Below are 25568 nucleotides of genomic sequence, written 5' to 3'. Positions count from 1 at the left end.
CACTTCCCCCTCCGTTCGGGTGGGTCCGCCTGCACAGTTCCTGCTCCCTCTCGCAGGATGTTTACGTATGTTTGGTTTGAGACCTCCTTTATTTGTTGGGATTCAACCTCATCCGACCAGCACGAGATGTCGCCCAGCTGCCGGTGGCTTCTATCTCATTGCTTCATTTTCCTTGGCCGGATTTTCCACTCCGCGCACTCACTATCGCCATGAGCCATTTACGGCTGGAGCTTCGAAGTTGGGGCAGATGGATTTCGTCCAGCGCGGGGAGCGGGGCGGATACGGTGCATTTTGAGTGGTAACTTTGCGCTGCACGGCCAGCTGGTGCGCCAACGCAATGCGAACCACGTACTCTATCTACGCAGACCTCTATCTACGCGGACCCCTTCCCTTCCATCGATTTTTTTGGTTTTCATCTTTCCTTTCGCACCCGTGAGATGAAATGGGACCGAGGCGTCTCCGCTGCGGAAGGTCGCCGAGAAGCCGTGGAATATTCTAGGGCGCTGCGTGGACGAGTTTTCAAACTCGCTTGAACTCTTGTCTTGTTTATTTCATGCCCGCCGCACAGTCCCCTTCCCCGTGCCCCCATCCCCCGTCCATTCACCGTCCCCAGTCCCCAGTCCCCGTCCCCAGTCCTCCCCATCTTACCCGAGGTTCCGGGTTCACCCTGGTATCTAACTATCCGACCGGGCATGTCGTGGACATTTTGTGGGAGAAATGCGGCAACAATACCTACATACTGGTGTCCGCCCTAACCGGCTGTAACTTGTCCGCCCTGTCCTGTCCTGTCCTGTTGGGAAGCGGCGTGGATGGGGATTCCAATGTCGGTCACACATACATACCTACATCTTGGTCACTCATTTAGAACTTTTTACACTGCATAGTTGCCGGACAGCGATCACCTACCTACTCTACCGTGTGAGTGTGAGTGTGAGTGTCGGAGCCCGGATGCTGCAGCCTGCAGGCCGACTGATACCGTATACGAAGGGTTCCTGGATTGTTTTTGCGGTACTTATGTACGAGCAGAGCGCATGAACTTCTATATGTATGATGTAGGTAGGTATCTAGGTAGGTAGTGCTTCTGCTTCTGCTTCTGCTTCTGCTTCTGTTTGTGAGCTAAGTAAATAGTTAGTGCTCCGCTGCTCTGCTTACTGGGAATGTGGAACTGGACCGTGGACTGGACCATGGACTGGACGCTGCGATGGAAGGAAGTTGGAAGTTGGAAGTTGGAGGATGGAACTCGGCTGGGCGGAGCAGTGGTTGTGGCTGTGGCTGTGGCAGTGGTAGCATACCTAGTTTTGGGGGCTGGGTGATGATAGTAGTTATGGTTATCCCTTGAGCAGAATAATCGCCATAGTTAAAACCATAGAATACCTACGCACCTATGGTCCTCTATTGTCTATATTTACGGTGATATAGCGATCGCCTTGAACCCCGACTCCCCGACTCCCCGAGAGGTTTTTTTGTGCCTTATAAGTTATGCGCTATCCGAGCCTATCTACTCAGTGCTCATGATAGTCATAGTACTTATACATGTATATCCTATCTTTCCTGAGTGACTGAGTCCTCGGCTTGCTGCGATAGATAATGCATCACGACTACCTATTCCCTCGAGGCTCCAATGTGTGCGGCAGCGGTAATGCGGTAATGCGCTTTGGAGTCCGGACTCGGACTCGGTCCGGTGGGTACGGAATGGGAAATGCATACACAAGGTGATATTGCATGTCCGGAAGGGAGGGCAGGCTTCCGCGCAGATATATGCACGCACGCACGCACGGTCGTCGGGTTGACTGCTTGGCTGTGGTGGTAATTGTGGTGGTAAGTATGGTGATAACTGTGATGATAAGTTGATAACTACAATCTCTCCTCCTCCCGACCGGGGACAACCACGGGCTTCCGGACAGGGGAAAACTACGGGCTTCCGAGTCTAGAAGAGCAAGCACAGGCTGTCATTCGGCACCCGTCCCTGATCAGTGCCCAGTGCCCAGTGCTCAGTGCTCAGTGCTCGCCAGCACAAATGATCAAATATTAAACACCATGTGCACCTTATTCCTCTTCCAAGTTCTACCCACCACGCGCCATTGAAAATCCCCGATTCCCCGCGCCTCGAGACTCGAGAGCCCTATTATATGGTAATTTCAGGCTCGCATGTAGAAAACCCCAACCCGCTGGAACTTGGAATAACTCATCCGTCTCTTCTGTTGTTTCGTTTTTTTCTTCTTTCTTTTACACGCTCACAGGAATGACATTGCCACACCCTCCGAGAGTCCGAGCTGATCGGATTGCATACCTATTCGACAGACGCCTTCATTACTCCATCCCCCATTCGCTCTGGCGAAACAACCAACCAGCGACCGGAGTCTAGAGATGCTAATTCGTCCGCGCAGGGCTTGGACTTCTAGGGCGGCGAAGGTGAAGGAGAGTGCGCAGAACGCAGGCAGAACACCATGAACTCATGACAGGCCGAGTTCCAGCCGATGCGGAGGAATCTAATGTGGTGCAGCCCTGCGGGTTGTTGTTATTGCCAGCTGGAAGTTGTGCACTGGGAGGCTTATGCACTGGGAGGCGGGGGAGGCGGCGTATACATACTGGACTGGCGGCCCCAAATACGAGTGAACGAGTGATGACGTACCTGATCTTGACGGCTGAAGTTGGGGCGGGAGAGAGGGAGGCCGTGAATCGTGAATCTCGCACATAAAACAAACTATAGCAGTAGTTATCAGTACATAGCGAAATCGGAAATAGTTTGTACTGTGTAGGAAACGCGCACGGTCGACGATCGTAGTTAGTACCTTCGGTACTTACCGTACCTATTAGTATACAGGACTAAGATAATAATAAAAGGCCGTTGGCAATCTACCTGGACTATCATGGGGCGGTCCACCTCCACTCACTCACCGTTACTCACGCCGCGCTGCCGCAGCGAGCAGTCGTGCACTCGTGCCATTGGGCCGGAGATTAACCAGCCCCAACTTTCAACGTCCAACTTCCAAGTCTCGCACGCGGCACGCGGCGATGTGTAGCACCGTAGTCTCGCAGTCTCACCGTCTCAGAAGATCATCTGCTAGGGCCCACTTCCCCAGGTTTCTTACTGCTCTGCTCACTGCTGACTGGCAACACCTTCTCACCGTTACTCACGCCGCACTTAGATCTGGCCGCACTGCCGCTGTCGTGACCACTAACCAGCCCTAACTTCTAAGTCTATTGTCTCGCACCCGGCACGCGGCGATGTGTAGTACCGCTGCCTTGCTGTCTCGCAGTCTCGGAAGATCATTGCCCAGGGCCCAGGGTGCTCTGCTCACTGCTCACTACTCGCATCAGTAGTAGCAAAAGCAGGAGCAGCAGCACCAGCATCACCGATCCGATCCCTCGAAGCCCCAGTGCCCAGTGCCCAGTGCCCAGGGCCCAGGGCCACGACCAGAAGCCTCACCATATCATAAGGGGCCCTCACGTCCCTACACGACTCGGTTGGGTGGCGGTGGTCCGTAGATCACCAGCCGCCCGCCCGCCTCGTCTAAAGTGCACTCGGGGCTACTAGCGCCCCGCCCAAGCACAAGTCAAGGCAAGTCGAGTGGTGAGATTTCATGATCCATCATCCATGATCCACTACCACTGTGGTTACTGGTCTGTGGTCTATATATGGTCGGGTGATGGGTGGGATGAGGGATGTTGGAGTGAGTGACGGTGTCGGTGTCGGGAAGTTCTGGGGCCGATGGGGCCGATGGATGGGGCTGTTGAGTGGAGTAGACATGCAAGGGAGAGGAGGAGGGCGGGGATGGGGGGGGGAGGGAGGAGGGGGGGGGGGGAGGGGAGTGCCGGTAAGGGGAGTAAGGGGGACCCTAGAATCTGGAATTTGGAATCCGGATCATGGATGGTAGGTGGACCGTGGACTGTGGAAGTGTGCACTGCAATGCAACGTGCATCGTCCGTGCTCGCAGCTCGACCGCGCTTCTCCCCCCATTCCCTATCATGAGTCCATGACCTCATAATGCCTCCGGATCGAGATTTGGGCGATGGCAACGGTCGTGACGGTTCAGACTTCAAGGCATCGTTTCCGAGTGGTCAGGACTCAGAGTCTCGAACGAAACACCACGAGAAGGCCCGTTGGAAAGCCCCCCCTCCCAACCAAAAGCACGTGGAACACGGTTCAGTTGGTGGCTTGCACACGTTTCGAGTGAGTGAGGCGGAAGTTTGGTTTCCAAAGCTGGCCCCTGGGGCCCGGGGGGGATATGGTATTCTTTCCATGCCATCTATGAACAGACTTTAATACCGGTAGTCCGCCTCCTCATCCTTCCTTCCATCCATCCATCCCTTCCATGTCGGTTTTCTCCGCTGGACCGATTCCTCCTCCATGCTCCCCTTCGGAAGTTCCGCGAAAAAAAAAATGAAAATGAATGAAAAACAAAGTCGCCCAATAAAAGTATATACAGCACAAACAAAACAACCAGCATAACTCCCGCTAAGTACGGGACAACAAAAACCAAAAACCAAGACCAAACCAAACCAAACCAAAATAGTAATAATAATAATAACAACAGCCCCCTCCCGCTAATAAAGAATACACCAGAGTTCAGAATACACAAGTAAGTAGTAGCTAAAGAGCTATCGGCGCATCGCCCGCGGCGCCACTAGAAGAAGTAAATGTTTTCGGCGAAGAGCACGCACTGACGGCGCTCAACGAGCTGACGGACGGAGTCCGGAACCGCAGCGACGGCTTCGGCTGGTAGAACTCGACGGGGGGCGGGGTGATCGCCGGCGTGAACATTGCCGCTAGCTGCTGGCGCTGGCGGTCGGTGTGTTCATAATGCTGTGGGGCGGGTGCGGGTGTCGGTGGGGATGGTGGCTGCTGTGGTGTTGATGTTATTGCTCGGGGTGGCTGGTGTTGCTGCCGCTGCTGGTTCGGCGGACACACCGCCGCCGCCGCTGCTGCTGCGCTTTGGCAGCCGCGGTGATGCTCCACGGGCGTCGACGACATGCTGCGGTTGATGGTGGCCGTCGGTATGCTGTGCCCATTCATGAATATATTGACGTCCAGCTGCTGACCTGGAAGTTAGCAACCAGGCCAGCCTCGCTGTGAGCGGGGGAGGGGGTGGTAAGTACTCACGATGATAGGAGGTGGCGAGTCTCTCCGGCGGCGGCGCCATCGACGACCGCGTGAGCCCCCCGAGCCAACGCGGCGGTGGTGAGAGCGCGCAGAGGCTGATGAGCGCTCTAGGTGCTCGGCCGAGTCGACTTCGATGTCTCGGACTTGGCTCTGGGAATTCGTAAGCATTAGGAGGGGATTTGGAGCGACGGAGTGAATTACAGGAATCAATGGCCGTGCGGCGTCATATAGGTAGTACTCCTCGCCCTGTGTCTGGGGTTAGCATTGTGTTGCAAGAGAGGATGGCTTGGAGGACGGGCGACTGACGTTCATGATCCTGACGGCGGGATGCACCGAGGCACCGCCCCCGAGATAGCTGGTGATGTTCTTCCGCAGGAAGTCGAAGTCGATGTTATTGGCATTGAGTCGGTAAGTGTTTCGTTTCTGTGGGCGTTCCCTGAAGCCGGTAGAGAACATTGAATTTGAATACGAAGACATGATGCACTGCAAGCCGTTGTTATTAGTGGCTGGGGAACGAACGTGACACCGACCCTACCTGTTGGGGGCGACAGGGGTGGGGGATGATATTTTTGAACCTACCAGCTAAAAGGCAGAGCGAAGAAGGCACTGCACGGGGGGAAAGAGAGAACGGACACAAAGTGATTGCTGCTCAAAAAAAACTCGAGGGACTGGAGATGGCCCCAAGTGGTATCTATAACACTCCTGCGGCGGGGCCCTACCACGCAAGCTCTCGTTGGGTCCGCATTCTTTTCCGGCGCGCGCGCCAGAAAGACTTTCCCAGCCAACGAGCTACCTATCCGCTCGCGAGCGAGCCAGCGGCGAGGAAACAGGGCGGACGAACATCACATCATGCGAGCGAGGGAGGGACGGTAATGTGTCCGCCCTATTATTACTCCACCACCACGACTACTACCACCACCACCACCACCACCACAATCAACGCGCCTCGCCGGACGCGGCGTCTTGAAGCTGCCCAGCTGCAAGCAGGCAGGACCACTACCGTCCGCACTTTCACCGGACTAGATATGGGTTCCTCGGAATCGGCTGGCGAACCAACGGCGCAAGCAAACAGAAGTCGGGTTTCAGGCAGTTAAGTAGGTAGGTAGGCGTCCGGTCACATCCCGCCTGCAGTCAGTCGCAGGAAGCACGAGCTATGTTCGGTACTAACTACTATATACTAGTAGTAATCCCTTGTTTAAGGCTGCAGAATAGTTGTTCGGCTACCTACGTGTTTGCGTCCCACAGAATGCTAACTAAGCACTAACTAGTAGTCTACATGACCACTGGAGTCAAACAGCAGGCTCCTCAGCGAAGATGACATAGACCAAGTAAAGTAGTTGCTTACCTATGGTACTTCCTCTACTTACCCACATGCAACCCACGAGTCGTACCTCCGGTTCCGATGTAGCTATATAGTACCGGTACGTCTTCCTTGGACAGATCCCCCAGGATCATATCCTCGAGGAAAGGTACATATGTCCTCACGCATATAGGTACATAGCAATCCCCAAGAAAAACAATCGTTATCGTGGCCACCACCGCGTCCCCGCACGAAGAGGAAAAGATCGAAGCGGCAATCAAACCGTGGCCCTTTGTTTGGATCGTGTGTTGGTTAGCTACTCAATGTACTTTGTTAGTTAGCGGCACAGGCACTCTCAGTAGTTATTAGGTATCTAGCGGTACTATAGGTATACTAGTAATAGTAATATAGGCACTCTCGGCATCTACGCTACGAACTACATATGTAGTGACTTTTTACTATACATCAGTCCAGCATCACACCCCCCATGCATGTCTTGCCTCTTTTCTCCTGGATCCACAAGAAACCAGGTAGAGTACGTAGTCACGCCCCATCCTCACCCCGCGCCTCGCAGATCCACCGTGTTGGAGCGTGTGCGGAGGTTGTGTGTTTCCCCAAAACGAGCGTCGAGAGCTGCCAGATCACTTCATGATCCCGGCCTGCTAATAGATATTCGGCAATCTGAGGGAGCCTGGCACCTGATGGGAGGGAGGGAGGGAGGGCACGACAGCCTCGTCTCGTCTTGGAGTGTATGTGTGTATGTATGTGTGTAGGGAGTCAGAGTAAGACAGATGTCCGGGACCAGGGTTGGTCCTATAGTATAAGTAGGCAGTCGCATCGTGCGTTTGCCCTGGGAAGTTGGGGGAACGCGTTACGCCCATGACCTCAGACCGGACCGAGTGCGGAAATATTCATCATCGTCATCATCGTCGTCGTCTTGCATATGAAGTCACTCGGGTCACTTGATATTCGACAATTCCTTCCCCCCCGCCCCCCCGCCCCCCCCGCCCCCCACCCGCCCCACCGTTTCCCCGGCACACAAGCGGACGCCAGTAAGATGAGCGGCGCGCACCGGTGATCGGATGTACCAGCGCGGGTGTCACCGGACGGAGAATCGTACTTACCTACCTGACTGCTACATACCGGGTACGGCGTGGCGATCATATCGTCGACATTCATGTGAGCTAGGGGGCCCCGGGACTGGGGCGGGTGGGGCTTCGGACATTCATCACTGGGGGACTAAGGATTATGCTCCGCGACGGGGAAAGATGGCTATGTGTGTGTGTGTATGTGCATACCGGTATGGGGAGTAGGTAAGTACATGGTACCGTACCTACCTGTGTACATAAATATGTACCTACGTTGCTCTGCCCTTCGCCGACAGAATTTGTGACGAGGCGTCGAGGCCCCAACGGCTGTGCAGGTTCAAACTTCAATGACTGCTTGCTTGCTTGCTTGCTTGCTTGCTTGCTTGCTTGCTTGCTTTCTGGTGGGGGGTCGTTTGCATCAGCATAAAATTCTCACTATGCGTTGGGCGGGGGGTCGCTAACTACCGCCAGTTATCGGCCAGCCAACTGTTGAGACGCACGCCAAAAAGGTGAAGTTTGGGGCGACGAATCAGAATACCGGTATGTAGGAGTTTAGGAGATGTGTTGCTGCTTGTCGGGACGAAACTTCATAGGACCGGCCTCGATAGTTCGGTATCCCATGTCCGTCCCCGTCACGGACGAAAGAGTTATGAACCTCCGCGGATCGCCGTATTATACAGTATTATACATACTGGATGGATGGATGGATGGAAATGCAGCAATTTCAAGGTGGATGGGTACGGGTTTGCACTGCGCAGTCCGCGACACCGGTACCTGTTCGCAAGTCTGTGCGAGCCACGCAGTCAGAGATTTGCTAGCATCCTGTCCGGCAGCACAGTGAGCGGTCCCCGTCGGGCTGCATGCCGGGTGGGGGAGTCCGACATGCCTAATTCGTGGCTGACAATCCACACCAACCTGCGATCGGGCTTGCGGTATCGGCGGATCATGCAATCTTATTGGTATATATGTATGATACTATACATACTTGCATACATACCTGTTATCCGGCTCACGCAATGCGTCGAGATAACTATGGCGCTGTGGACTTGTGGGGGATGGGTGCAGAAAAGAAAGAAAAAACCCCTCCTCCCGGAGGCCGGTGCAACAATGGTTACCTGGGTAAAGTACTTGGTACCGTACCCAAGTACCCACTCACCTACTTCACTACCCACTTACTCACCTATGTATATGGGCTAGTCAAACTTATCGCACAATTTCAAAGTTCAGGCCCACCAGCAACAGACAGATGCATCCCAACACCGACACGACGGGACTCAAGCCCTAACCCTGGGCTCGAGCAGCCCCTCTTCTCCTGCTCCATCACGTCCGGTATCTGCAGCCGGCCAATCCGTGTGCCGTTCGTCGTCTCCAGAGTCCAGCACCGCTCAGCCCGTGTTCCTTACCATCTATCTATCCAGACCGCGAACGATATCTACCATCTACGCTACGGTACGCTCTGAATTGCTTGGAGGGCCGACCATCTGAAAGCCACCCTACGCCACAGCGCGCCTTAACTGGTCGGTTGGCGTGGAAGACGAACGAACGAGCGCACCCTGTGGATCCTCGATCAGGCAGTGATTGAGTTGGTGAGTGCAGTTCCCACTCACTGCCTGGTCCACATATTCCTCCATTGCAATCGCACGCGCGGGGAAGGGAGGTTTCTGCCTGGACGGAGTCCAAAGTGCCTGTCGAGTACCCATCTACATACCATACATTCTCTGCCGGATCTGGTGGCGATACTCCACATACTCACTCTGACTCCTACTCCTACCTACCAACGTGGCCTTCCCAACCTTTGAGACGCATCAGACTCGGACGCATGTCGCAACCAACAAAGGAGCATCAGGAAGTGCACATTGCGGAAGTGTACTTTTTTGGGTCTTTGAGTCTTGGAGTCTCCGAGCCTTTAATAGTCTTCGAGTCTTCGAGTCTTCGCCGGTTCTTCCTGTTCGCTCTCGTGTAACGGTTGCAAGCTCCCGCGGACATCATCATCATTGTCATTGTACCCATCCCCCGCTCGTCTCAAGCTACCTCGCCAAACCGACCCGTCAAACCGGGCCTCGCCCCGCACTGCGCTCTAGCTACTTTAGGTACCTACCCACCTCACCAAACCTACACTCAACCTACGCCTACACCTACATCTAGAACCCATACTCAAACCTCCACTCACCCCTCTACTCGATCCTCCCACTCCATCTCCATCTCCACTCGATCCTCTGTCCAATCTTCACTTATATCTGCACTCAAAATTTTCACCCAAACCTAGATCACTGTTCTTCGAGTACCTACTGTTCTTTAAGCATCATTTGAGCATCCCCATACCTCACCTCGTTACGCGTCTTCAGATCCACCGAATCCGCACCCCACAACCCGTTAGTTGGAGAAAAGAGCCGATATTTGAACGCAATGCCTCGCAAAAGGAAGTCTGCTGCTCCCGGTGCGGGGGACACCTTAGCTCCTCCGGGGATGAAGCCGCCATCAGCTGCCCCGCCGGCCGGCAAACCGCCGCCGGCACAGACCGGAGCATCATCTATTAAATCGCCGCCGCAGCAGCAAACTCGGGTTACAACTGGTGGTCCCCCGCCGCCCCAGGGCCAGCGAGGACCTCCTCCCAAGTCAATGGCGCCAGCCTCGGCACAGGCCGCTAAACAATCAACTTCATCGTCGGTACCCGCTACCGGCTCAACCGGACCACCGGCCGGCGAGCCTCAGATGGGGCTCGACCAACTCGACGAGGCAGCATTCCGTAAAGTTATGAGATCCGAAATGCTCATGATGATGCAAGAAATCGAAAAGTACGGATGGTCCTCCCCTCCCGCTCCTACCTATATCGTCCCGGACTGGGTCATGGAGGACGGCCACCACCCCCTGCCCGAGTGGATGTTTGCTCCCAACGGATATCTCGATTGCGATCCGACCTATGATCCCTGGCCCAATAAGGACTTTGTGGCCGGCGAGATATACGAGACAAGCTTGACCGCCCCTGATGAATTCCCGACGCAGGGAGGTGGCGGGGGTGGATATGGAGGGGGAGGCGACCGCGGCGGGTATGGAGGCGACCGTGGCGGGTATGGAGGCGGCGACCGTGGCGGCGGTGGCGGTGGCGGTCGTGGCGGTCGCGGTCGTGGCGGTCGCGGTCGTGGCGCCTGTAACTCGATGCGTGACAGGGGCTCCTGTCGGTTCGGTACCGACTGCGCGTTCTCTCACGACATTTCGACGTTCTCGCTTGGTGATCGTCCCGGCGGAGGGGGTGGAGGCGGTCGAGGTGGTGGAGGGGGTCGTGGCTGGTAAAGTCGCTTTTTCCCTGTCGCCCTCGAGGTGTGTGTTCGGCACTGCGACTTGTCTCCGGCTTAGTGTGTTTGTTTTTTTACTAATCGATACAGCCTGACGTCTACTCTACTCGTCCTGTCTGTATCGTTTTTTTATTTGTTTTTTTTTATTTGATGCTACGAGTATCATTGGAATCGAATGTTTCAGGAGGATTTAAATTGTTTTTTTGGTTCACGGCTGCCCCATGGTTTCGTTTGTTTGTCATCGTCTTGTCCTGTTTGTGTGTGTGTGTGTGTCTTTCTTTTTTGACTGTTTTTGATATACGAAAAACAAAAAACCCTTTAAACCCCCAATGACCGTATGACGATGATGAGGAGGACGGGGGGTGTATGTGACCGCGATGCAGAACCTGCCGCTTTTTGGATTGAACTGCTCCGACTTCTCCTCACGGGCACTGTGTATCATACCGGTACATACTTCAACGATCAGAGTTTGCGGAGATCACAGTTTAAAGCCGACCGAGAGTTGAGTCGATGAGAAGGAGCATGGAGCATCGAAATGCTGGGGGTCGAGACGGCGTTCTGGTAGCTCGATGGTGTAAATTGAAGTCTCTATCGCTACATTTTTATCGTGGCTCTGTTTTTTATTTTTATTTTTATCATCTTTAATCATGGCAGTTTCACTTCCGTGTTCACCGCAGTTTCACCGACTCTCCGACTCTCCGCGAGCTTAATCGGTTGCTTAGTTTATGGTGGTCGAGTTTGGCGCTATTCGAGCAAGTTTGTCGTTATTCGGGTAAAAACGTTCAGAGGTTCGGAGCGAGTGATGTCGTGCGTGTGCGGCGTGTGGGTGTGGTGGGAGCGGTGACATGCATCCACCGACGTGCACGATTAATTCGAGCATTTTTGCTGATGGCATATGGGTTGCATTCGACCTTCGCAGATCGTGGCAGTTGCATATTCGTTTCCACCACGGCACTGTCGCCGCGAGCTTGGTTGGTTTATTGGGTTGTGGTGGTCAGGTCTGACACTGTTCGAGCACGGTTGGCGCTATTCGCGCAGAAAAGTTCAAAGCGAGTGATGTCGTGCGTGTGCGGTGTGTGTGCGGCGTGTGGGTGTCGTGACAGGCATCCACCAACGTGCACGATTAATTCGAGCATTTTTGCTGATGGCGTATGGGTTGCATTCGACCGTCGTAGAGCATCGCAGTTGCATATCCGTTTCCACCGCGGCACTGTCGTCGCGAGTTTGGTTGGTTTGTAGCGGGCAAGAGAGAGAGAAAACATTGATTTATTGTCGCATACGATCTTGCTAGAGTAGACGATGGCGACCGCAAACCCAACCTTTCCTGTCAGCTCCGCTGGGGTAGAGAGAGCTCTACATGCCGGCCCGTTACTGCGCTGCTGTCTACTGTCGTCATAGCGGCCAAATTCGGCATTTTTATTTTTATTTTTAGTTATTCGTTAATTGCATGCGACGGTGGGATCTATGTAGATCATAATATAAAACCAAATTCAACACTATTCGAATAAAGATGGTCGGGCCAAGTCAACCGAGTGATGTCGTGTGTATGCGTTTGTGCGAGTGGTGACACGCCGTACCTGCAGATTTCGACGATCAAACACGGACCGGTTGGGATCGTTTGCGCATTGCAGCGTACAAACACGGTATTTTCACCGTCGTGGATCCCGCTATAAGCACAACCTCTTCTGCCCCACCTCCTCCCTCCCTTCTTCTCATCACCTCGTCTATCCTCCTCAGTACATCTTCTCTGTGGATCTCCCCGGTAGATCTCCTCATCCCTTCTTCTCATCACCTCGTCCCTCTACCTCAGTAAATATAGCCGGAACAACTTCCCGGTATATCTACTCTGTACGTCTGCCCCCTCTTTCTCACTCCCCCTTCACCCTTCATCCCGAACAGCCATCATTCTTTTCTCATATCTAACACGTTGAAAAGACATACGATGCACAGCGACAGCGACCACAACATGATGGACATCGATTAAGCCAGCGAATCTTCCGCCCATCTGGTTGGAGAGGAGGATGCCGATCGTGACTATCCAGCTTTCGCTCACTTCATCGAGAGTGACGCCAACGAAACGGCCAAGAACTGCGCGAAGGCTCTCTCGGAATGGGCTGTCAGGTGTTCGGACATTCTGAAGAGAAGCCTGATCAAGTACATGGAGGCCATGTGGTATTACGATTACGTGAGCCGTGTCGACAAGAAGACACCTCACGAAATCAACTGATCTTTTTTAATTGGGAGAACGCACTCGGAAACACGTTGAAGGCCGAGCTGTGGAGTGAGAACCTCAAGGCGCTCGAGGAAATCCGGAAACTCGCCCAGCACATTCCGTCGAAGAGGATCAAGCGGGACGAAGCCTATCATCACAAGTTGATGGATAGCATCAAGGCACCACTCTGATAGCCTAAAGAGGACGTCCAGGTGGAAACTCGACTGGACAAGCTCTATGCTGCCGTCCAGGGACGTTTTGAAGAATTCCAGCGTGACCAATCCGCATTCAGCGGGGTCATTAACGTCCTGCGACACAGCGATCTCCGCATCTTTCCGACCTCGCCACCACCACAGCTACCGCGGCTCTTCGATACGGATGTGGAAGCCATTGAGAAGTCAATGCTGGAGGCATACGAGTACTAAGCCTCCTTGCTGAAGCATGTTTTGCAAGCGCACAAGTTTCGACTGTGGATGGTAAGCCGACTCGGCGATGGCGATCCCCCTCCTCCCCACGGCCCCGATTTGGAGGTTATTCCGCCAACTTTCTTCATCCGTTGGAACTGGCATCTTGGCACCGATTCGATATCCAGAAGAGCTGTGCAGCTCGATAGAAACTCACCACACTCTAACCTTAGTCCCAATCTATGCACACCAAAAGATATGTCTCTCGCAATCATGGGGGGGACACCGAAGGAGGAGGAAGCCGCAAGGAAGGAGAGAGCTACTTTCAACAAGAAGTGGGCAGCCAAGCTGAAGGCTGCGGACGGTTACCTCCAAACGCTGCTGCGTGGGATTCAGCAGCAGGAAAAATGTAGATTTTGCTACATTCTGAGTCGGGATGGCAGCCTTTGTTGCGCCCAGGATACGTTTGTGTCCTGCATCACCTGCTCCCGTAAAGGACTGGTGTGTGACATTGTGACGAACGTCGATCCGACGAAGATGCTGTTGCAAATTACCCGGCTGAAGATACGTCAATGGCCTCCGAGCGGCGAAGGCTTTCCGCGTGTAAGGGCATTCATGACTAGCAAGAATGCCGATATCGAGCGAAGGTTCATTACGGCATACTACGCATCCCACTCACGGGCCAAGTGCATCCAATGCACGTATGACATCACCAAAGACGGTTGCGACAGACTCAATTCCATTAAGTCACTGAAATATTTGAGGGAGCTAATCGAATTGTCAAACTCGGCCTCGCTCGCGTGCGTTGCATGTGAGAAGGCGAAGGAGTCCCAGAATGTTCCCGAAAGATCGCGTTGCAAGACCCTATGGAAGGACATGGAGTCAGGATGCGTATGATTCCTCTGTTATATATTTGCCGTGGAGGTAAGCTAACTTGCCGCCCAGTACTACTTCGTCGAATTCGTCTAGAAAGGCGTGGACAGGACCTCCGATGAGGGTCGAATCCGAGTAATCAAAGCTCCGCTCTACGAGGACACCGGAAAGACCGACGAGGAGATACAGTCCCAGCAGGTGCTGAAGGATCTGGGTCCGTCTCAAGAGGACACTATCCCGGTTGAGAAACTTGACCCCGAGCAGGCGAATTCTCCGGATGAACCAACCCAGCTTGTCGTGCGTAGTGGAGCTATGGTCACCGCCTTCCCCGCCGATGGTCTTCCCCGCGCCAGGCGGCCCAGAAACCCACTTCGTGCACGTGTGGTGAACCCAGAGCTCCGCGAGAACTCTCATGCGATAAGGAGAGACCCGAACACGCCTGCTCAGAACCGTGCTGCACAGGATCTCAACCGTACGAGGAGATTGATTGAAGATTTTCAACCCCCCCGCGGGCCCCGTGTTGCACAGGATCCTAACCATATGAGGAGAATGATTGCTGCTGCTCAGTCCCCCACGACTCGTCCCGCGGTGTTGGTATCAATCAGGCCGGTCAAGCCCCTCGCAGACACAATGATCCTAAGGATTCCACCAAGGCGAAACGTCGGCGCGATGAATAAATGCACCGACCACTTGAATCACCTCATCTGTCACTCACATACCTGCCTTGGACGTGCGACGAATGTGGAGTGATGCGGTGATCCTCTTTTCAATGTCCATCACTCGTGTGCGCTTACTTTTTTCGGTTTGCTACCGTTAACAGGCCTTTTTCTTTTCTTCGGTCGTGTGTCGTTTTCTGTTGGCCGCAAAAGTTCTGCATTCTGTTTCATTTCTTGTTTTTATACGATTCCATGGGTCGTAGCTTTTTTTCAGATTTCATCCCTTGCTAGGCTACAATCCCTTTTCTTTTCAAATTTCATTGCTCACCTTTTACCATAGCTTTTCGTCCGAATAATACACTGTTTTTTTTGCGAATGTCAACTCGAAGCCCTCGAAATTCGTGTTGTTTTGTCTCGCACCATCCATGTAGTGCCTTAGCATGGTATCCAGTATGTAACAACGAGTATAGTGAGGGTCTGGTGGGAGAAAACGTGTGTGCTGTGTAGCAGTCATGTAATCTGCGGAAGAGATCTCAGATGGCCCGGGGTAGCCGTCGTTATCGTTCCAACTCCCGAAGATGAACTCCGTAGAAGGTCCGATGTCGGAATCAGGGATTGCCGGCTTATAATAGGTAGACTATAGTTATTCGGCCCGGACGTGACTTTAAGCCCTACCTAGTAGTTGGTCTAGGGACTCCGGAGGCCATGTAGAGTATCTGAGTACCTAGCTGAGTATGGATACGACGAGTCAACGACCAACAGTGCACGTGATTAGATTTCTGTGCTTAATAGTTGGAAATATGAAACCTGGAACTGTGCCATTATAGTAGTTACAGTCGCACATCACCAAGAACGTTCCGCTCGAGGATGGGTATGTAGCAGCGCAGCAGTACACACGATGTCACTCGTAGATCGAGTGATTCTGTGTGATCCCGGTGGGTGACGGGTCGGGATCTTGCATAGCACGGAGAGGCATACATGCCTACATAGGCACCTATGTACGTAAGTGCAAAGCGAATCGGAAAGTCGGGACACGGGAGGCATCCCACCGACCCGGCCGGCTAGAGCGATGTCTACATTGACTGTTGCAAATAGCGGCGAGGCTTGAGGTGTGTTATACGTACTTACCTAGGTCCTGTGTACAATACATATATGTGTACATACCGAGAAGCGACGTCAGAGCAACCGGCCGTACACACGACCCGACTCGGGAGTCAGATACGACGCACCCCACGCACCTGCACAGTCCATGCACCACGTTTTCTGGCTGGCTGGCTGACAGGCTGAGCTGACAGGTGTGTGTGTGTATCAATGTATGTACCATACACACACTGGTATACACACACACACACACACACACACACACACACACACTCTTCCGTCCGTACATGCGTACATACCACCGTTGCAAACCCGCGAACCAATCGGCACGTTGCAGGCAGAAGCAGCCATAAGGTTCGCCACGGGATGCATCGTACATACATAGTACATATATGATATCGCCCCCAACCCGTGGCTAGATTATTACGCACAGCGCCCACCCTACATACATACTTATACACACACGCAGGTACGTTCCGCCTCTGCCTGCCGGACGGAGTGTGCATACGAAGTTGATGGATGGGTGGGATCCAATTCGGCGAATGCACCCCGCGCTTGACACTTGTCGACCGTTGACGGCCGGCAGGACAGCACGACAGCACGACAGCTCAACGCTACGAAACTTAATCGGCACGCACGCACACAGACAGGTTCTGTGTACAGTGGGCTATACATAGTGGGGAGTGTCGAGTGGGGTGCGTGTGTCCAGCGTTAACTTAGAGTTTCCATCGATATTCTTCGCATAGTGAAGTCGACGTAGTAGCCTACTGTCGTGCAGTGTGTATGTATTTATGTACCCAGCGTCTGTCGATACACAGTAGCACCGCGGTCAGCCAGCCACCGAGCGGTAGCCAGTCAGGTACCGCCGGAGAGTTACCCCCGCCGTTTCTACGGTTGTACATGCGGTCGAGACTCGAGCCACACCACCGACTCCGTGACTCGGTCGTTCATTGTGGCAGTTGCAGTGTTCGGTAGGTATCATACAGCTCTGCATCCGCGAGAGTCGTATGATACGATACGAGTGACAAGTCCCACCATGACACGAGGAGCCTCCCAGGCTCCCACCCACAAACTCCGTCAATTTCGTGTAATCACCCCCGCGGCTCCGAACCTACCCCGCTGCATCACACGGAATCACCTAAGCCTGAACTGACCCGACAAAATCACCTGATGTCCGAAGCCTCCTTCCACCGCCGCGAGGCAATGAGCTTCCGCATGCAATATCTAAAGTAAGTACCTACCGGCTGCTTGGCTGTGTGTCTGCCTGCTTGCTTGCTCGCTGAGTAGGTGATTGGGTGGGTTAACCGTTTCATCGCACCTCCCCTTCGCTATTACTCTGCACCGATACGACAATACCTATTTGGGGGTGCAGTGACACTCGTGAGTCATGAGTCGATCGCGCGCTTCCATGCAGCACTGGCACGTATCCGTTGCATATACATACATGCATACATACTCCCACCGGAAGCCGTTCGGAAGCAAAGAAAAAGCAATGAAAAGATTCTGGCATAACTACCTAATGGTGGGCCTGAAGGTTTAAAGATTTGACGTCTCTCTTGGTGGGGCTCCGTCGGGTATGTACACTAGGTAAGTAGGTGCAAGGTGTGTAGGTATACTTGTGTATGGTATGTATATAGTAGTATTTACCCAGATAGGTACTCTACGTAGAGTATGTATATTGTACTGTACTGTACATAGAGTGAATCGGCTGTTTTTTGGGCCGCCGAGACTCTCGCTGACGCGCACGCGGGTCGGCCCGGGAGTGGGATGCTATCGACGTGCTGCTGTTAATGAAACAAAAAGGCTTGATGTTTTGGTTTATCTCCGGTTCGGGTCTGTTGAAATGGCTGTTGGCTGGTGGGTAGCCTGGAAGGGAGGGGCCATGGGTATGTATTTCGGTTGGTAAAACTGCCTTGTGGTGGTGGTGCTGGTGGTGGTGATTTAATATCTCCGACAACGTCGGGTCGGCTCTTTTCCTGGAAATTGGAATGGGAATAGGTAGGACAGTAGGAGAGTAGGAGTCAGAGGTCAATAGTAACTATAGACTGCTCTGTATACCTATAATGGAGTGCCCCCTTTGGAGAATTCATGAGGGTGTCCACTGTTGACGAATTCCAAGTGGGCAACTAATATACTCAATGGTAGTAGTTACTAGGTAACTATGGCACGGGGCCTGCTCGCCTTGTCGTGACTCATCGTGCCTGGACAGCAGCCAAGCACCCACCAGGCGACAGCCATACCCACCCGCACCCGTCCCGGTCCCGGTACCGGTACCGCTGCTGGAGCCAAGAGTCAAGAGCCAAGAGTTAAGGCCGATATCTATTCTAAGTATTTCTAGATATAATCATACCGAGTCCGACTCCACACTCCAAATCCGAATCCATGGCCTCTCGGTAGAGTACGGTAAGTAGTAGTCAGCATCGAGTCCTATCCATATCCACACACCCATACCCACACCCATACCCATATCCACACACCCATACCCATACCCAGCGAGGCCCTTATACCTACTCTACCTTACCTATATCGCCACGGCCACGCCTAAACAATTATCTAACATCGGGTAGATGCTGGTGGCAGGTCGCTTGTTTTCCGTACAGATCGAGTAGGTACTAGCTTCTAAGAAACCAGGAGCTCCAGGACGACGACGAAAAGAAAAAACAACGCGCACCGTTCCCAAGTATGTACCGGAGGGGGAGGGGGGGGGCTTAAAGTGCTGAGTAGGTATAGTTGCCGCCGGAATAGAGTGCACACTGCTACCGTAAATAAACCCAGCACATCCCCACGGGTAAGAAAGGACTACCTACCTATAACCTAGTCTATGTAGCTTGAGGAAATCGGTCGGTCGGTGTGCTGACTGCTGACTGCCGACGCACATCGCAGATGCATCCAATCTAAGTATCTATACCTATACCTACATAGATACATACATATCTACGGTAGAGTACCGGTAGAGTAAAGTATCGCGAGGAATAATCTTTTAATCTCCGTCCGTCCGCCATCCGGTGTGACGTAGGCGTTGAAGGGGGGTGGGGGGTCGGGGGTGGGGGCCTGAAGTGGTACGTACCCACCGGCAAAAGTGTTGAACATATCTATATATCGTGAAGCGCGAATTAGGAGGTGACTACTCTATGAGTCTATGTACTATTCTACTCTACCGTATGTACCTACTCTAGGTAGTAAAGTAGTTGGCTGCTAACTACTACCTAGACTACCTAGTAGGTAGTATCATTGTGGTGGCAAAGGCAAAAGGCAAAAGACGAAGAAAGGCAAAGGATATCTCGATTCTCACCGTGTAGTGTACTAGTTATACCACCCTACCGTAGAGTACCAGTTCGTACGATTCGTACCGGATCGCTACCGTACCTGGCTCAGTTAGAATGGTTAGAGTAGTCGTTGCTTGCGACGAAACTTACCGGTATATATGTGAATTCTGCCTACCGGCCGTACCTACTGTAGAGTACCGGTACGGCGGCGGCACCTACCTCTAGTATAGCAAATAGGGTACCTACCGTGCCTGACCGACGTTTCCACGCTTCCACTCTTCCACGACGACGACGATGCAGAGAATCTCTCACTCTCACTCTCACTCTCACTCCGGTGGCCACACATAGCGCGTGGGCATACATATTTCCCATATTTCCCATATTTCCCACCGGAGTCCCTCCTGACGCCAAGAGTGCCGCGCCGACTTGGCCGTGGGGTCGCGTTTCGGGAGCCGGGCAGTACTGGCTCTATCACCCTGTACATATGCGTCGGGAGCCTGGAAGGCCCTGGGTTCTGGAATGGCTCTTCTGGAAAGGGATGGGAAGGGATGGGAGTGATTCTGCTCGCTTCGCTTACTGGCGGCTGCCAGGGACCTCGTTAGATACTCTACTCACTTCGCCACCGGTCTGCTTGTGTCGGATCCAGCGTTTCGCCACAGGGGCTGCCCCACCCCGTGGCAGCCTGGTAGACTGGTACATAGCCTGGTTGGCGGTGTGCGCTTGCGCTTGCAACTTGAACCCTTATCGTGAAACGAACGGAAACGAGTCGACTGTCGACTGGCGGAGCCTTGATGAGTCCGGAAGATTGGTTTTGGCATGATGGGATTCGGTGGATGGATTCGATAGGTGATAACTACGACGGGCGGATATACGAGTACTACATAGGTATGGGCGGGCTCGGAGGCTGGAGCGGATGGATACCGGTGGGCACCACGACGAGCGGATATACTCTACCGGCGGGCTCGGAGCGAATGCGAATGGGTACCTACCGGTATATCTACCTAGTACTAGGTATAAGCATTACGACAAGCGGATATGTATACGAGTATGTACTCAACTCTACCGGCGGGCTCAGAGCGACCGGCGGGCTCGTCGGTGAGTAGGGCCACGGTGAAAAGTAGAGTATTTACTCCATATAGCTCAACCGACTAGTTATATGGCGGGCATATCCACTCGAGCCCTGATCTCTCTCACCGTCTCACGGGAAACCCGAGTTATGTACTGCCGATGTCGTGAGCCGCAGAGCCGCTGGAACCAAGCAAGCAAAGTACCTATATTGGTACTTGTTACCTATGCACGACTGAGACTCTGGGAGCTAAACTGAAGCCTGAAGCGGGCGGGATGGTGAGTTGTCCCGTCGCTGTCTGCGACACTCCATCTTCAGCCTTCAACCGGTATTTACTCGACATACATACATACTTCATACCTATTCGCAATTGCCAGCAGCTGAAACCGCGTTCCAGCCGTGTCGGTATGTACTCTAAATACCGGTATTTGACTGAGCGCAGTGTTGTTATTATGGTACTAGTATACTTGACGGGCATGTATTGGTTCCAACTTCCACCACCGTCGTGTCCAGGTGTACAGTACATACTACATGCCGTCATTTCATCCATTTGGGAGCCGTGCTTGCCAGTGGTGTCTCAATCGCCGCTTCAATGCAGCTTTCCGAGCTTGCTTGCTTGCAGCTGTCTCAAGCAGCATTCCGAGCTTCCTGTCAAATTGTCTGCTACATACACAGGTATGTATAGTATGTGTAGTATACCTAGTACATATGCCGCCGCCGCCTACACGCGTTGTGCACGGTGCAGACCACCATCCAGCCGCAGATATCATCGCCGCCCATACGAATCTACTCCACCTACCCCGCCGCGATATTAAACGTCAAGGGTCTTTCGCGAACAGCGGGTACATAGAATTGAATTGAATGCTCGGTACCTTGTGGGAAGAATCAAGATACACCTACATATCCACAGGCACTTGCCGAAGAAGGCCGCGGAGATTTCCTCAGCTTCGCAGCCCCACAGGCCGTCGAAAGCTGAGTGGAAAGAGAAAAAAAAAGATCATAATCGTCGATGACTGTCACTCTGTGGGTACATACCTCGTGTACGGTGTACTACTCGTATATCACGTATGATACATACATGCATGAGCTGATATGTAACTTTAGAGTAGGTAGAGGTTTTGTCCGATGTCGCCTGACTCGGTGATGGCTCGGTTCGAGCTCAGGTTCAGGTTCAGGTTCAGATATATCTGTGGTTGTTCCTGCCAGGTTCACCCGTTTGCGATGACTTGACTGTCGCTGCTCGGTGTTGATTGGCCGCAAGGCGGATTCGTGAGATCCGATGGTGGACCCTCAGGCCAGGCAGATTAATATATATCCGCAGCCGCATCCAATGTCCAATGTCCATTGATTGGATGTAGAGTATATAGATTCTAGAGGGGGTGTCGTCAAAAATAGATTCATGTATGTACCCCGCAGTCAGTCTTCGCTGTCCGTAATCATTAGGTATTTCGATCAAGCGCGGGAGGGGCTGAGAATTGTGAACGAATGTGAGTTCGATGTTGACATTGAACGTGAATGTGAGTTCGATATCGAATGTGGTTTGCGGGTCATCCGGACTCGGGAACTCCTCTCACAGCCAGCCGAACGAACAGCGGAAAGGGTTTTTCCGAGGACCGGCGAAATCGGCCTTATCAGCCACCAGCCGCGGTGTTTTCTTTTCTGGGGAGAGATTCGGCAGACGCACTACCTGGTCGGTACTCCAGAGTGTTTTTTGATTTCCAGTCCACACCGGGAGCGGCGTTCTAGGTAACTAGAGTATCCAGAGTAGAAGATTCGTAGCAGATCCTTCGCGTGCCTTGCTGCCTGCTGCTCTGCTGCTCTGCTGCTCTACTGAGTACTCCACTCTGGTTAGTGTTATCGGCCGCCGGCAACACCTGCAACTTCAAGGCTCAAGCTCTTGGGGCGACGCCGACATATTAGTTAGCAGCGTCAAGGATGTGATGCCGCACCGCTCTTTTCCAGGCAAGCTCTCTTCCAGGCAAGCAAGCAAGCTCTCGTGCTTTTGCTTTGCATTTGGAGAATATTCCACATCCGACGCCTCCGGCCCCGCCAAGCATCCGTTCGTTCGTTCGTTCGCTCGTTCGCTCGCCAACGGCGGTCTCCGAAACACCGAGTCGAGTCGCTTCCGTGGTTGGTGTCCACACTCTGCTCCTCGTGGTCAGCGCGATTGCGCGATCGCGCGAGGCGACGATGGCGGCGACATGGTTGCGGATCCGGTTAAGTTGTGACTCCTTTCTTTTATTTTGGCTCTTTTTTTGGCTTTCCATAACTGCTGGCTCGGTGAAGGCCGAGAGCTTTGGGCTCGAGTGGTAGTGGGAGCCGAGGCCGTGCGGAGACGTACCGGTGTCTAGTAGTTATGCCTGTGAATTCCGCGACTGGCATGCGGGCGGGCTGGCTGAATCACCTCCCATATGTACTAGTAGTCCTGTGATTTCTACATTCCGAGATCTGTGTTCACCGTTCAGCCAGAGCCAAAGCAGAAAGGGCTTGATTAATCGAAGTTGACGTCACTCACGGTGATTTCTTTTTCTTTTCTTTTTCTTTTTCCTTTTCTTTTTTTTTGGTTGTCTCACTTGACGACGACAACGATTGCATGGGAGGGACGGCTGCCCGAGATCGGGATCCTGTGTGGACCCATCCACATCGCTGACCAGTGTCCACAGTTCGCCAAGAACGTGGATGGGTGGGAATCGGGATGGCTTCGCTTGATGCACGAATGGGAGCGGGCGCTATGCTACTAGCATGATAGTGCCAGTGACTAGTGGTCATCAACTAGCCCGAAGTTTGAACCCTATGTACACAACGAGCTGGCGATGTATCTAGCCCTACTAGAAGGTGAAGGTATGAACTGATCCAACGGTAGAAAAAATCAAAAAAAAGAACAGTCGTCTGGTTAAAAATAAAAAAGTGGCTGCGATATCTCTCCGCGAATAACAAAGTTCTTACTCTGTCCAGTTCTTCACGACGACGTGGTGGTGGTAGTGGTGGTGGTGGCGGTGGTGGTGATGATGATGATCAGCTAGCAAAGCTGAAGTTGCAAATGTTAAAGATATGTATCCAAGCTTAGCACCCCAGCGCGCTCCTCAAGCCTCAAGGTGGAGTGAGCACGTAGTACTCTACATAGGTAAATAGTACATAAGACCTACTCCAGAATAGCACAACTGCTAGACCGCCGGGCATCGGATTCCAGAATCCAGCCACCGTAAGCCTGGGTTTGACTAAAAGGTTGCTACCCTTCCTTGGCAACTTCGAGTGACTAAAGATGTCGCTTTGTAGATGTATCTAGCTGCCGCGGTTGTGAAAGCCTGTACCTTGAAATGCTTCCTCGCTGGCTGGTGGTGGTGTGTGCATCCGTCCGGATGACAGTAATCACCCCCCGCCTCTAATCCTAACGGGCATAGTGATCCGATTAGTGTCCGTATGTATGTACAAACACCAAACAGTGAATACCGCATATCCGAACTACTTCTCGGACGTTTCCGTGGTGGAGGTGGTGGTGGAGGTGGTGGTGGGGTAAGGGATGACAGTTGCAGATTATTGATTACCGTATTCAAGCGCGTGCCGGCTCCTGATCGTACACTACACACATGCTCTATGACTCCACAGCCATCATGGGAGCAAAACAACCAAACAACCATACCCGTCGTCGTCGAGAGAAGGGATGTTAACTCGGCCCCGATGCTGTGCGAGCCTGCGAGGCTGACTGTCCATCTGTCAGTCGCTCGGTATCCGGATCCTGGTAGGACGTACAGACATATCATACATAACATAGGAACATGCATAGGAACATCGAGGGATCAAGGGTAAGGGTAAGGGTAGGGAAGTTGGAGTAGTTATGCTGTAGAGTACATAGATTGAGCTATGATTTGACAAGGACCCTCGCCGTGCAGAGAGAAGGGGGGGGTGGCAGGCATCGGTATCGGGGCTTCAATGCTCGCTGCTGGAAGTTTTTTTCTTTCTTTCTCTAAATGGCAACTTGACAGGCGAACGGCACTCGGTCAGTTCATTACATACTTCTTACACATGGCATAGATGTATGTACTCGTCCTGGAAATGACCCGGCCTCGCTGTGTAGAGTAGTAGACCACCCACCTCTTCTGCAGCCTGAAGCCTGAAGCCTGAAAGCGTAGCTGATCGGCTTCCTCTGTTGGGGGCCTGGCGATGGGGACGGAACGATACTCTAGTAGTAGTTTGTATACTCTAGTATATGAGTGCTCTAGTAGAATGTGTGTATGTGCTCTAGTATCTACATCCGTCCGCTGCCGAATACGGAAGTGTATCTAGTCTGTACGTAGCGGACGATACCGTACTAATCACCAAGAAGCAGCGATGCACTGCACCAAGAGTCCAGGACGGGACAGTGGCATGCGACATGCGAGAGCGAACTCGAGAATCGAGATCCGACGGTGCGTGAGTCGTTGTGCTTTAGAGCGGCGGCGTCATGCGCGAGCATACTCGAGAGTTGAGATCCGTTTGAGCTGATGGGGTTCGACTTCAGCTCACGCCTCTTATGCTGCTGTCGCTGCTTCTACTCTGGAGAGCGCCGGCGTGCGAATCACACGACGCAGGCATATCTGGTACTCGATGAATCTACGTGAACCTACGTGTGCTCCATGTATGTACTGTACATACATGATACATGGCAGTTCCCGATTGCGAAGGGCTCTATCAGGTATGTATGAGGTATGTATGTACCGGAATGTATCATACATTAAGTCCGTTGTGGCGGCGATAATGCCGTATAATCTGGACCACGGCACTCGAGTACATGGCTGCAGACTTGCAGTGGGTACGACACTCCATCAGTATCCGCACATACCACGGCACTCGAGCGCACAATTACTCCATGATCGACCTCAGCACACACCACGGCACGCACAGATGTCTTGTGTCTTGCTTGTGCAGGCTTGTCTTTTGCGGCTTGTGTCTTGCCTGTTGTCTTGTGGCTTGCTTGTTGTCTCTTGCGTCTTGTCTCCGATGGCGACAACCTATTATTGTTATTTTCCCCGACGCAAGTCAATCAAGGCTGAGTTGAGTTGTCCACACCACTCTATGTAGCCACCAAAAGTACTCTAGTGCCGAATAGTAGCCACTACACCACCTCAGTTAGCCCGCCCTGCGCAGACACCAGAGCACCGCTTCTCCGATGCGAGCACAAATATTCCCGTCAGGCCAGACGGTACTAGCACAACTACTAGTAGTAAC

General features: G+C 52.9%; 4 protein-coding genes across 4 annotated transcripts; 3 read left to right on the top strand and 1 right to left on the bottom strand.

The window, feature by feature from the left end:
• Positions 1–4193: 4193 nt before the first annotated feature.
• BZA05DRAFT_385385 (uncharacterized protein) lies at positions 4194–5851 on the bottom strand. Its single transcript, XM_051482408.1, has 5 exons — positions 5684–5851; positions 5411–5587; positions 5306–5350; positions 5105–5254; positions 4194–5038 (listed from the first exon to the last, which is right to left on the bottom strand). The coding sequence occupies exons 2-5, from the start codon at positions 5579–5581 to the stop codon at positions 4595–4597; spliced, it is 810 nt and encodes a 269-aa protein (XP_051343712.1). The 5' UTR covers positions 5582–5587; positions 5684–5851; the 3' UTR covers positions 4194–4594.
• Positions 5852–7996: 2145 nt separating this feature from the next.
• BZA05DRAFT_111015 (uncharacterized protein) lies at positions 7997–9204 on the top strand. Its single transcript, XM_051478580.1, has 3 exons — positions 7997–8623; positions 8690–8849; positions 8911–9204. The coding sequence occupies exons 1-3, from the start codon at positions 8192–8194 to the stop codon at positions 9072–9074; spliced, it is 756 nt and encodes a 251-aa protein (XP_051343711.1). The 5' UTR covers positions 7997–8191; the 3' UTR covers positions 9075–9204.
• A 341-nt stretch (positions 9205–9545) lies between these two features.
• Positions 9546–10903, top strand: BZA05DRAFT_110975 (uncharacterized protein). Its single transcript, XM_051478579.1, has one exon. The coding sequence runs from the start codon at positions 9899–9901 to the stop codon at positions 10781–10783; it is 885 nt and encodes a 294-aa protein (XP_051343710.1). The 5' UTR covers positions 9546–9898; the 3' UTR covers positions 10784–10903.
• A 12273-nt stretch (positions 10904–23176) lies between these two features.
• BZA05DRAFT_415334 (uncharacterized protein) lies at positions 23177–25213 on the top strand (the record flags this gene model as incomplete). Its single annotated transcript, XM_051485305.1, has 14 exons — positions 23177–23204; positions 23319–23341; positions 23431–23463; positions 23515–23565; positions 23640–23704; positions 23807–23876; positions 23970–24076; positions 24347–24360; positions 24396–24397; positions 24607–24650; positions 24685–24773; positions 24862–24978; positions 25010–25035; positions 25142–25213. The coding sequence occupies 14 exons, from the start codon at positions 23177–23179 to the stop codon at positions 25211–25213; spliced, it is 741 nt and encodes a 246-aa protein (XP_051343709.1).
• Between the last annotated feature and the right edge of the window lie 355 nt (positions 25214–25568).

This window comes from Tricharina praecox (assembly GCF_024521635.1).
Source record: "Tricharina praecox strain CBS 144465 chromosome Unknown BZA05scaffold_2, whole genome shotgun sequence".
NCBI lineage: Eukaryota > Fungi > Ascomycota > Pezizomycetes > Pezizales > Pyronemataceae > Tricharina > Tricharina praecox.
This window is presented reverse-complemented; position numbering and strand designations above follow the sequence as displayed.